The sequence below is a fragment of the Pagrus major genome, chromosome 17 (assembly GCF_040436345.1).
Source record: "Pagrus major chromosome 17, Pma_NU_1.0".
NCBI classification, from domain to species: Eukaryota; Metazoa; Chordata; class Actinopteri; order Spariformes; family Sparidae; genus Pagrus; species Pagrus major.
The window spans coordinates 13,911,161-13,923,549 of NC_133231.1; the positions used below are offsets into that span (position 1 = coordinate 13,911,161).

General features: G+C 42.8%; 1 protein-coding gene across 1 annotated transcript; it reads right to left on the minus strand.

Moving 5' to 3' along the window:
- Positions 1-143: 143 nt before the first annotated feature.
- On the minus strand, positions 144-12,349 carry cep85 (centrosomal protein 85). Its single transcript, XM_073485705.1, has 14 exons — positions 12,248-12,349; positions 11,281-11,340; positions 11,045-11,176; positions 6,900-7,693; positions 5,517-5,647; positions 5,200-5,317; positions 4,883-5,068; positions 4,182-4,334; positions 3,944-4,098; positions 3,720-3,837; positions 2,888-2,938; positions 2,684-2,791; positions 2,336-2,579; positions 144-2,007 (listed from the first exon to the last, which is right to left on the minus strand). The coding sequence occupies exons 2-14, from the start codon at positions 11,318-11,320 to the stop codon at positions 1,844-1,846; spliced, it is 2,394 nt and encodes a 797-aa protein (XP_073341806.1). The 5' UTR covers positions 11,321-11,340; positions 12,248-12,349; the 3' UTR covers positions 144-1,843.
- Positions 12,350-12,389: the final 40 nt, after the last annotated feature.

The following is a 12,389-nucleotide window of genomic DNA, read 5'->3' on the forward strand; positions in this document are numbered from 1 at the left end:
CTATCACTGGTCATTGGCAATATCAATGTGGCATTTTGACTCAGAGGATCACAGTTACAGAAAGCTGGTACTCATGGATGAAAGCACTGCAGTTAATCAAATAAATCCCAATGAAATTCAAAATAAAAACTTCGAAGAGAACAAAATGTTGAAAATCTTTATTTCTAAAATATGCAAATACAAACGAGGACAAAAGTATGAAAATATAAACATCTTTTTCCCTTTTGCAAAAACATTTGAGATGTTAAGGCATGCGGAGCCTGACTTTCCAAAGAGAAATCTTGTGCTAATCGAGTTTTTAAAAAAGGTCCCATGAAATGAAAAATGGCTTGTGTGTCCCTGGGTGTGTTGTTCTGTGACTTTTGTCCAAAAAAAGTCATTGTTGCATATTTTTTATATTAAAATCCCTTTCTCTTCTTGTAAAGTGTCAAGTTTAGTTTTTTAAAATGGCTTATTCCATCCAGTACCAATGTGATGGGTGATTTCGGGGTGAACCAGCCAGCCCCTCCTCTCATCATCATCATCATCATCATCACCATGTGGGATTAAAACACGTCCCACTGCCGCCTGCCAATCTTTGTCCCTCCCGACATTAAATCCAACATCCAAACATTTCATCTAATACGACACACATTAAACCACAGGAGTAGAGAACTATCTTAAAGACACTTCATGGGACCTTCACACATTGTGGACACATTAGCACGTTGTTAGTCAGAAACACATTAGGGGGACTCACTGAGTTGTCAATGCAAACAAAGAAAATAAATAATACCGAAGATTAATACTGTCAAATGCAAGTCAGTCATATCAACCTGAAAAAACAGTATACTGTGAAGTTTTCAGATTCTACAAACGTCACACAGACTGAAGAGGTTCAACTAACTTCATTTATCTACCAGGGACAAAAAAACAAAACAGTGTAGGGGGCGACCACGAGCCCAAAGTTATCTGCTACATTCAGAGTCAGGGAATGTATTGACTATCCTACTGGTTAATACACTGAGAGAAAGGTCATATTGGAAGAGTCAGCTGCAAACAGCCCTTTGTGGTTGGTCTAAAAATGAATTAGCATTGTGGTTGCAAACGTGACAGGAAGGCACATGGTTGGCGTTCATTCAGAACGAGGCCTGCAGCAGAGAGAAGCGTTCACAGACATTCACAGGCTGCTTCGACCGGAGTTTCTTTGGTAATAAAACTGTTGGGAGGCCTGTCGGTGCGAGAAGCTGATTTGGTATTTGTCAAGTCTTACACCTCACAGCAGAGTCTCATGTTACACCATTTTAAATAATGGCGTGTCAGTAACATGTTCCTTGTGAATTCAGTTAAAAGCAAAATAGTTTCAGTTGATTGTCAACCACTTCTTGAATAATTCCCCTCAAGAGGGAAATTGAGATTTAAATAAATTATATTTGTGGGACTTCTACACAAATACTTATCCACTAGAGTGGAACACAAAGTATAAGACTGTTTGGTAACGGACAGTATCATGTCATCATTATTAAAAAAAAAAACTAAAAAAAAACACACGCACACACATACAATGCTTAAGAGGATCAAGTATTAGAGGTAAGTTATTTTCTGTTAGCCCTTGGACTGAAATAGATGAACTCACCGGGGAGGGGGATGGGAGGGATCTGAGCTACAGGCAGGCTTGAGAATTGACGTACAGTCTGTCTGAGGAGAAGCTAAACCATTTGGGCTTTCCTCTGTCCTCATTTTAAGAAAATTAAAATCCAGTCCTCTGTCTGACATTCAGTAACTGAAAGACGAGCCCGTTTTAGATGCTCCAGAGGTGAAGTGGGGCTCAACGAGAGTTCCTTCCGTCACCTAGGTGGCGAGGTTATTGGGTGATGCAGTTTTCTCCCATGTCCTGCGCGTAACGGTCCAGTATCACATTGCGCAGTTCCTCGACGTCTCGACGGAGCTGCTGAGCTTCAACCAGCTTCTTCTGTAGCACCTCTGGACTCATCCAGTTCTCTGCCTGCTCTGCCACGGGAAGGGGCGCTGGAGAAGCAAAACATGAGTCTGATTTCGCGTTGTGCAAAGTTTATTACATTTAAATAGAGGCACTGTTCCTAAATGTTTTTTCGACCAGAAAACAATTTTTCAGACCAATATTTGACATCTGAGTTCAAATAGCGAGTTTATTAAGTAATGCTTCTAAATTTCAACCATTACCTGACTATGCATGCTTCTATGTCGCCCAATAATTGCCAGAATGCCATGAACATTTTGGTTGGCTCTGGTTTGATTTTTTTCTGTTCTCATCTTGAAGAGGTGCCTGAGCTCTATTATCAACAAGAGAGAAGAGTAGCATTCAAGTAGTGCTTACATGTGAGGCCGAGCAGCAGGGAGAGGTTGGGGTCTTGTCCCTGCGCTCTCTGGGTCAGGATGCTGCACAGTGAGCGCAAGTCACTGAGGCAGGAAGCGATCTCTATATGAAGCTTCTGTGTGAGGCGAGCCCCTGCTGGCTGCAGAGCAGAGGAGGCCTGACTGGTGCCTTTCTCCTCCGCATCGCTCATTTGCTCCTGCAGGGTCAGATTCTGATCCATCAGTTCCTGGTTCTGGACCGACAGCTGAAACACAGTCGTCAGCGTCAACGTTACCCAGTGTCAGGCGATTTCTAACGAGGTTTGTGAAGGACACACAGGTTCATTTTTGGGGGGATTATCTATCTCACCTCCTTCATGGCTGTGTGAAGCTCAAACACATTCTGCTCTTTGGCCAGCACCTCTTCTCTGAGAGCCTGAGAGCTGTTCTCTTCCTGAGATATCTGCTCCTCCAAAGCCTGCAGACACAAACATATAAAGACAAATGTTATGAGACTATAAAACAGGGCAGTAACCACACAAATCACTGAGACTCATTGTGAAGAGATAAACACCTGGATCTGGGAGCCAAGTTGCTCCATCATTCGGTGCTGCTTCTCAATGACCTGCAATAAAATAAAACGGAGCTTTAAAACAATCTTTCTAATCTTATTATCACATTACATCTTTCTCCTGCTTGTTCTTTGGGACTGGGAGGTTGTGACCTTAGTTTGATGGGAATTGTGCGTGTAAGTGTATGACCCTCATTGTTTACTTTGAGGCAAAGCACACAGCAGCAAAGCAAACATGGTAAACATTACAGAGAAGAGTAGCCACGCTCTAAAAGTAATGACCAGATGAACAAATATTACTAAGAAAATACTGAAATTGTTCTACTGTTTGTTTGTTGGACCGTTTCAACAGTCGACTATCTTTCTCCACAAAGTCACATTTTGTTGCTTTACCTACGATATACAGGAATAAACTTAGATAGAACACTTCTCGTTGGTTAAACTTTAACTGAACACACACGTTGACCTCACTCAGATCGACTTTTTGAAGCTGGAGTACTTTTGGGTCAAACAGATACACTACAGTTATATTGAACAGAATGAGCAATTTTTGCATTCTAGCATTTGGGAGAAGTACATTTAAACAAATTTACTGCAATATAGGTCTGTACAGGCGATGCATGAAGGGACAGAATGAGGTCCAGCTAGTGTATTAATGATACATTCAGTGCTAATGTTTTGCCTCAGCCCTACTCAATCAAAATTCCTTGTAAAACCACTGTACTTTGTGAAGGAAGGCATTCCAAGTATTTAAATAAAAGCTGTCACGCAAGTACTACAAGTACCCAAATGAACTTTAAAAGAGAAAACACAGAACAGACAAATACCAACAGACCTTTTTCAGTCTCTGCTGCTCCTCTCTCAGAGTGTTGTTCTCTCCTCTGAGCTTCTCAATATCCAGTGAAGGCAGTCTGGCTCCATCCTCCAGGCCCTGCTGTACCCGTTGCTGCATGCTGATGAGGACAAAAATAAAAGCACATATTATGCAACGTTGTTTCTGAATTAATGTTCCCACTGAGAGGATGGCACATTGTTGTCAGACTGTGTTTTTGTGCGTACTCAGTAATGGTGGTCAGCAGGTCTCTCTCCCTGCGTTTCTGGTCGTCCAGATGTGCATCTTTTTCCCGTAGTTGTGAGCGCGTCGTCTCCAGACAGACCTCCAACTCTTGTACTTTCTCCTGGAGCTGAGCCACCTGCTGTTCAGCCTCTAGAAGCTGATGCAAAACACAAACAAAAATCCAAATTTAATGATTTAGATCAGAGAAGATGCAGCAAGACTGGACGAAACGGTTCTAACCTGCTTGTTCTGGCCCTGGTAGTCCTCCAAGGTGGGCAGGTCAGCCAGATAGCGCTCCAGAGTCTCGATACGCTGCTGGTTCTCTCTCTTCAGTTCAGACTCCTTCTGACACTTCTTCTTTAGGTTGTTGATGTGCTTGTCTCGACTGCGGATCTGTGCAAGTGGGAGAATATGCTCAAATGTGGCAAGTGATAGGTGCTACACTCATTCATAACTCAGAGAAAGTGAGAAAACTCAATGTTAAAATGTGAGACTGTTCATACAAACACCATCACACATCAGCCACAGAGGAGCTGCTTTAGCACCCATCTTTCATCTGTTTATATGAAATTTAGTGAGTGGACTCGTTATCAGTTATACGCAGCATGTAGGATCTATTTATGTTAGAGAATAACAGTGATTTTATCAACAGAATCTCTGCTCCTGTGGGCAGAGTAGAAAGCTTCCTGTACAGTTGTTTCCTGTAAACTGAGGCAGGAAATTTGACTGAATTTGACAGCTTCTCTTCATTACCAAGTATAGAAATTTAAATGCAGTTCTCATCCAACAAATGCCACTAAACAGAAGCAAAGTGAACAGTTTGCAAATACATACAGTATATCTTCATTTTATCTTGTCATATAGTGCTATATATTTTTTTATGCCCTTCAATGCTTGCGTGCAACACTGTATGTTCGAAAATACGTGAGGGAAACACCAACCCTCTCTTCCTGTTTCTTCATCTCCTCTGAGTGTCTCTCACAGGCCTCCTTCAGGCTGTCAGTCAGTCGGCGCGTCTCGGCCTCAACTGCCCCTAGCCTGCGCTCTGCCTCCGCCTTTTCAAGGACAGCACAGTCGGTACGCTCAGTAAACTGCGCCCTCAGGAACACGTTCTCCCTCTGAGCCTCCTGGAAAGCCACCATGTGATACCAAGACTTCAATAAAGATTCTTGAGGGTAAATATTTTGTAAGGAGGATGACAGTATAATACAGGGTTCTCTGTGTTCCTCTCTACAAGATAGTTCGTGTTTTCACTAACCTGCAGCCGCAGCATGCACATATCCCCGTAAGAAGCTCCTCTGCCCAGGAGTGCTCCTTGGACCTGCAGCTCACTTTCCCTCAGACGCTGCTCCAACTGGATCATATGCTGCTTTTGTCTGAATCACGAGCAGGTCCAAGCATCATCACCAACACAAGAACACCAATAAAGTCAGCAACACAGTGGAAAGTACAGCAATGTAGAGCCCTTACCACAGTATGAGGTCAAGATTAATTTCCTTATTATCAAACAGTGAGACAAAGATTCCCTCCCCTCAACATAATGTCCCCACATCAGCAATTATTTGAAGCACTTGCCTCTCAATGATGAGCTCCTTCTCCTTCAGCAGACTCTCACTGGCTTTGACCAGAGCGTCCCACTTGCCAGACTCTGAGTGAGTTGGCGTCGAGTAGAGAGATGGGTACTGACCCACTCCAGCACTCATCAACTGTAACAAAAAGACAAAAACCACCTGACAGTCAGAGCTGCAGCATGTGGAGAGCATATGTAATGGTGACAAGAGAAAATAAATAAACTGTATGCTCATCTGACAGCCATCAACTATATCTCAGCGCAGTATAGACAGTGTGAAGTACAAGTAATACAGATGTTGACAGAAATACAAAAATAGTTGCATGAAACAAAATGCAGACAGCTCTGGAATTACCGTTAGCCTTGCTTAGCCTGACAGTCAAATTATTCTTATATCACAGACAGCACACATCTGACAGCAGACACTATGTCAATAACAACATGGCAGTTTTAAATGGCGATCATAAAGGAGAACTAAAACTTGATGAGGATCCAGCCATGCCAATCTCTCTCTTTAGAACTGAATGTAATTACACCTCAGTGACTATTTAAAGTCTTTTTTCCAACACACATTGAAAGCACTGCCAAATGTCAGCGTATTCTGGTGCCCTGAAGAAAACCATCAGCACCATGAATGAATGGATGCTTTAACAGCCAATCGCTTCCTTCATGAGGCAATGTTTGAATAATCATCACTGCTAAAACGCGGACGTTGTTTCTTCACAAGGTAAATATCCTGATGAGTACAGTTGGATTTGTACTTGATTATTCTGCCAAGTCTCAGTCTTGTCTCAAATAAGTTAAATTTTTCCAAAGTGTGTAAAACAATTCAATATTGTGTAATAATATACAAGTGAATTAGTCAGCACACAGCGGATGGAAGCGGCAACAGTCACTCCAGACTGGTCAGCATCTGTCAACATTGCTGAATTGGTAAAGAGTTGTTGTGCAACAGCTCTTTACAGCTTGCAAGAGAGAAGCTGCGACAAGCGTTGACCAAGCAGTGAATTTTCAGAATTAAAAGCATAATAACTTTTTTATAAACCTCACAAAAATCCTTTGAAGTTGCTATGATTTAGACTTTGCTGATTAACTTGACATGTCCTTCTTCAAAATAGGACAGGGCGTCTGTATGGCTTCAGGCTTTATACAGTGGAACACTGTATTCCCAGTGTTGACCTATATATGTGTCGGGACCTAAATTTCAGATGTCCACACACAAACAACCGACTGCCCCACTTGTCTACTCCAAAATGTTTTCGTCAGAGAATTCACCTCACCCCATTCATAGCAGCTAAAACAAGATTAAGAAACTCTACTCTACTCTATTTGGTTTGTTGTCTTTACCTCTAGCATAGTGTTATTTTCTATTGAAAATAAATGCTTACCTGCATTTGTTCCACTTGCAGGCGTAAACTCTCCAGTTGCTGCTTATGTTGCTGTTGTTGCTGCCAGCTGGACATTTCACTACATCTGTCCTGCCGCAGTGGATCGTAACCCTTGGAGCCTGCATGCTCCCTCAGCAGAGCCTGTGTCTGCAGGCTCAGAGGGTTTGCATAAACTCCAGGAGATCCAGCCGTACCAGGCTGACCGCCCCTCTGATTAGAGGTTTCTGCTGTGCCGGGAACCCCAGGCCTTGCCTCAGGCAGAACTTTATAGCTGTGCTCCATGGCTCCTCTGTAGGCCTCAGACACACAGTCTGAGGGGTCTCTAATCCCGGTAGCTTGTAATCGGAGTCTGACATCAGGGCATAACCCCCCTAGCAGCACTGACTGATTTAGCGTAGGCTCCACAGCAGGAGTGTCAAACCTCTGGCCCTCGTCCACCCGTGTGTGATCCGAAGGGAAAAGCGAGTGGTCCAGTCCATTGACGAGGCTGCGGTAGCGGCTCAGGCAGTCTGGTTTTGGCCCCACAAGATCACCTCCCACACCAGCCTGAGCATCCAAGTTGGGCGAAGATGCTGATTTGGAGAGAGAGGAAGACTTTGAGGTCGAGCCACTTGGGGTTCTGGAGCCAGAGGAAGACCTGTGACCCTCAGAAGACAGAGAGTCCTCCTGGAAACATGACTGGGGCTTAGAGGCCGGGGCTCCGGCCGTGGATGGCATGACATGTGCAGTGGGTATGGGGATCTGACTGCGGATGGGCTGGAAAGGGGGGCTGCTGCTGGTGGTACTGCAGAAATCTTTAAAGAGTAAAAGAAGAACGAGTCATTAGAAATCACATTTAACATACAGACAGACCTTGTTAAATCAGTGCAGAATATCTAGAGCAATACTGCAGGCCATATTCTCTATTTTCAGTCAGTGATGTAAAGTAGATGCAGCAGGGTTTATGGGTGGCCTACTTTGATGATGAGGTGTCACCACTGAAAGAATTAACTGGCTCAGACTGACTCAACCCAGGGAATAGGCTTATTATAGACTTAAACCAATGTGCAGAATAAAGACTCTGGATTACCTGATTAACAAAAACAATATGTTGCAGTAAAGAACTGATAAAACCTGGGTTAGCTGCCATGTAACTGAGTGTAGATGTAAGACAATTATTCTGTTACCATAGAAATGCTGACTAAACGATCTTCCTTTTTAATTAGCAGAAACCCCTGTCATCATTCCCTTAAAGGCATAGAAAGATAACCACCCTCAGAGTACACTCCCAAACCACTTCATTAAATCATGCACAAAAATGTTAACTGTCTTCATTTGGAAACCTCAGAGATCACATTATGCTTAGAAAAGAACTTCAAAAACACAGCAAAGATCACCACAACCAACCTACAGAGATCTCTGCAAGCTCCAACACAAGTCAAAGTTACATAACTCTGTTTTCAACAAACCTGAGAGACCTGCTGAAGTCTGGAAATCTGGCATTCACTCCAACGCAACAAACATGTTATTAGCTGAGGCATTTTTTTCTACAGCTGAACTGAGCCGAGCTGAGCAGCACAACGCTTTCGATCAAAGCAGTCCGTTCTCTGCATTTCTGGACAGTACCAAAATCGACTTCTGAAGCTAAGACTGACAGCGTTGCAGTAGGCAGTCCCTGTCCCCAAAGTTGTATTGTCCTCCAACAGCCGAACCAGCTTGTATCAAGCTCTGACCAAACACACAAACAGGCGTACACAGGAAAGGTTAGGGGTATTAATAGCCCACATCTCAGGTTACAGAGTGATCTGTGGGTGCCGCTTATTTAAGCACCTTGCCTCCTCCCACTAAAACACACATCACACACACGTGTACATCCAAAGTCAAAGACTGATCACTCGGCTCGGTATAAATCACAACTTCATAAAACTAGAGACTCTTCACAATCACAGACGAAAATAGCCATTAGTAAAAAGGCACAACAAATTGAGAAATCAACATGAATCAAGATTCCCGGGAAGGTATAACTACAGATATAAAAGAAAGCCTCCAGGGTCCACTTACTCATGACTGGCTCAAACAAGTCTAAACTACTCTGCAAGAAGAACATTTGCTTCATATTTGCTCAACAGACATTCCTTTGGAGAGTATATAACATAATGCCAATTACCTGTAGCTGTAAAACACCAGGCCACTAACATCAAAAAACAATGTTCCTTTCTTATTCTTCAAAAAAATGGGCATCTACAACTGGTCATTATTGTGGCTAAATTTGGGGCTAATTGTCATGTTGCTAGGCACGGCTGTCAGTTTAAATGCTGGGACAAAGCTGTACCAGCAGCTGTAGCGTGCTCAACAGTTGTAACCAAACAAGTCAGGCCTGTAAAAAGAAGTTACATTCATCAAAAAGCCCATGCAAAGACCACATAAACATGTAAAAGGGTTTGGGGAAAAAAATTGGGCAAACTGAACAAAAGATGGAAAAAGCAGCTGGGTCACAATGTGCTTGAAGGCAGCTTCAATCATCCTAGTAATGTTGTCTTACAGGTCCTGAAGGATTGTGAGAGAACACTAAACACCTCAAGACATGTCTTACTGTTCATTTGGAAGATGCAGAAGATATGCATCTACTTATATTACTAATTGTTCTCTACACTTTCCCTTTCCTTTCAGCTTTAGTGATGTTTATCTGGATACTGGACAGGTGACGGGAGGTGTGCAGAGGTCTTTACATCACCACAGGGATCAGGGAAGTTCTAAAACACACAGCAGTTTATGAAGGAGTGAGCACTGAACAACATCATTATAAAAATGTGTAAAATTGACTCATATACCTTTGCTATTAGTCAGCTATTCAGAGTGATTATGGGTGCTATTGTCACCCCAGAGATTACACATTGTGTGTAAAATAGAAGTTTTTTTTTTTTTTCATTTATCGATTAATCTACCATCAATATTCAAAGTTAATTGTTTAGTCTATTACACGTCAAACAATTTTGAAAAATGCTCCTCACAATTCCTAGAGCCCAAAGTGACGGCTTCAAATTGCTTCTTTTGTCCAATCAACAGTACAAAACCCAAAGACTCTTCATTTAATCTCATAAATGACAGAGCAAAGCAGCACATCCTCACATCTAAGCAGCCAAACCATCAACATTTTAGCTTGAAAACTGAAACAATAAATCTACTATCAGAATAACTGGCAACTAATTTTCTTTCAATCGACTGATCGTGGCAGCTCTAGTGTTAAACGCATCCTTAGGACGACTGCTGGAAGGCAAAGACACACCGCTGTAACTAGATGTAAGGAGAAAAGACCGTTGACCTGTTTGCAGTCATTATGAATAGTCTCCAACAGGCAGCCCTGCCATGAATACCAGCTTTGTTAAGTTCAAACCCCACAGTGTTGATACACTTCTGATAATTTTCCAGTGTATTATTTTGTAGTGTTTCCTGTTACACATGGGACCATCGACCCCCAGCAGGCCAGCAATTACATGGAACCTTTCTGATACTGCATGTTTGCTATTCTTTCCACCCAGTGTATGGATACAAATATAGCACATACACACACACACACACACACACACACACACATCTCTGGAGAGATTTCACATTTTCTCCAGTGGGATATTCCCATCTAAAAATCATACCAGTGTTAAACAAAAAACTCTTTGAATGTGACATTTCGCTCCACAGGCAAGGTCCAGTCTCCATTTAGCAGTCTAGTCCTGGCATCCCAACACCCCATTCTCCTGATTAACCCATAACACCAAAGTAGTGCAGCAGAGCCTTGGGGCATTTTAGGATGGGACTTTAATCTACCTCTGCAAATCTCCCGAGCACCCACAGTGGATCATGAACATTTTTCTCACTCTATAAATAGAGCAAGAAACAGCAAGAGAAATGTGAAGACATGGCCTGGCATGACTGTTCTCTACTTTCAAATCAGCTTGATCACCAATTAAAAAGTATACTAGTTTACTCATTAACAACCACATTTTAGAATACAAACATCCTGTAAAGTTGACAATAATAAAGAAAACAGTCACCACGAAAGCATCTCACTCTGGAGTGCAAACTGGAGCTCCATTGGTGACAGACAGGCTTCAAAACAACATTACATAACACATGCTACAGGCAGGGGAGGAACAAGCAAAAGTCATCACCTTCTGTACTGTCAGATGCTGAGGTGCCAAGACCAGTGTCCCCACTATCCGATGTTCCAGGCCGGCGGCCAAAACGGCTTTGGAACTTCTCCGACACAGCTGGTGTCTGCCACTCCATGTCAGCGAACCGAGCTAATGTATATTTGTGAAACAGGACAATGGCAACAGAGGAGTATATAAACACAGGCTGAACTGACATGCAGATTGTGCATTTTGACTGCAGAGTGTCAACTTACCCGCTGGTTTGGAGTCAATATATCTCTGTGAGGTTGTCATTCCATACAAGACAATGTCACCTGATTGAAACAAAGGAGAAATGACATTATTCGCTTTGTGTTGTGGTTTTGAATCACAGGACCAACTTGACAAATTTAAGACGTTCAACATATTCTTAAGGTTTAGTTAACTGGGAAAACAGTGGAAGATGCTGGCAAGTAGGTTTTAGTGATGTACCAGGGACTGAGATCTGAACAAAAGCTCCTTTCTTGCACACTGTATATTATGAACTGCACGGCCACGGCCTCGGACTCAGCAGCTGTTCGCTCTTGACTGATACGCTCACCTATCAAACTCATCTGCCCATCAACATGCCAGAAACAACCCTCGACATACTTTTCTGGGTAGCAACGAAAATAACAACATGAGCACATGTCTTTGCGTTACATAAGCGGTTACACAAACATTTCTATCCCTAAAAGAGGTTACAGGAAGTAGTGCGTTACATTATTTGTGGCAAAGGATTACTGATGGATACACGCAGTCCGAGATGCAGCCCGGTTGCTACAAACTAATCCTCTTCACCAGCTAATTCATAAAGGAAATGACTCGCAAACAGTTACACAGCCAAGACAAGCCATTAGCTAAACGTGACTAATCGCTAAATTGGATTTGTTAAAATTACACCATGCTAGCCCAATGCGACAGCCATCTCTACCACGATCTGGACTGTTTTAAAACAAATGCTTGAAGATTTCCTCGCCGTAACGCTAAATACTGTTGTACCGTGATGCGCTGCACCGTTAACCATTTTAGCTAATCCATCAAATCCGTTTCCGTCTAACAAGCTAGCTCACGGCTAACACAGCGCTGGCGTTCAGTTAGCTGCTTGAGTTCACATTAACGTTACAAATATCTGTGCGCTTTCGTGCTAACATTACTGTAGCTCAACTAGTTGTCGGCGCTGACAAAAAAAGGTTACTTTACCTTTCACACAGAAACAGAAAGTAGTTAGAAATCTCTGTTTGAGGCTGGCAACCGAAGCCGAATCTGTACCATCCGCTGCTGCTGCCGCTGTTGTTCCGCTAGCCGACTGAACAGATTCCCTCTGATGGCAGCAACCCCAGAG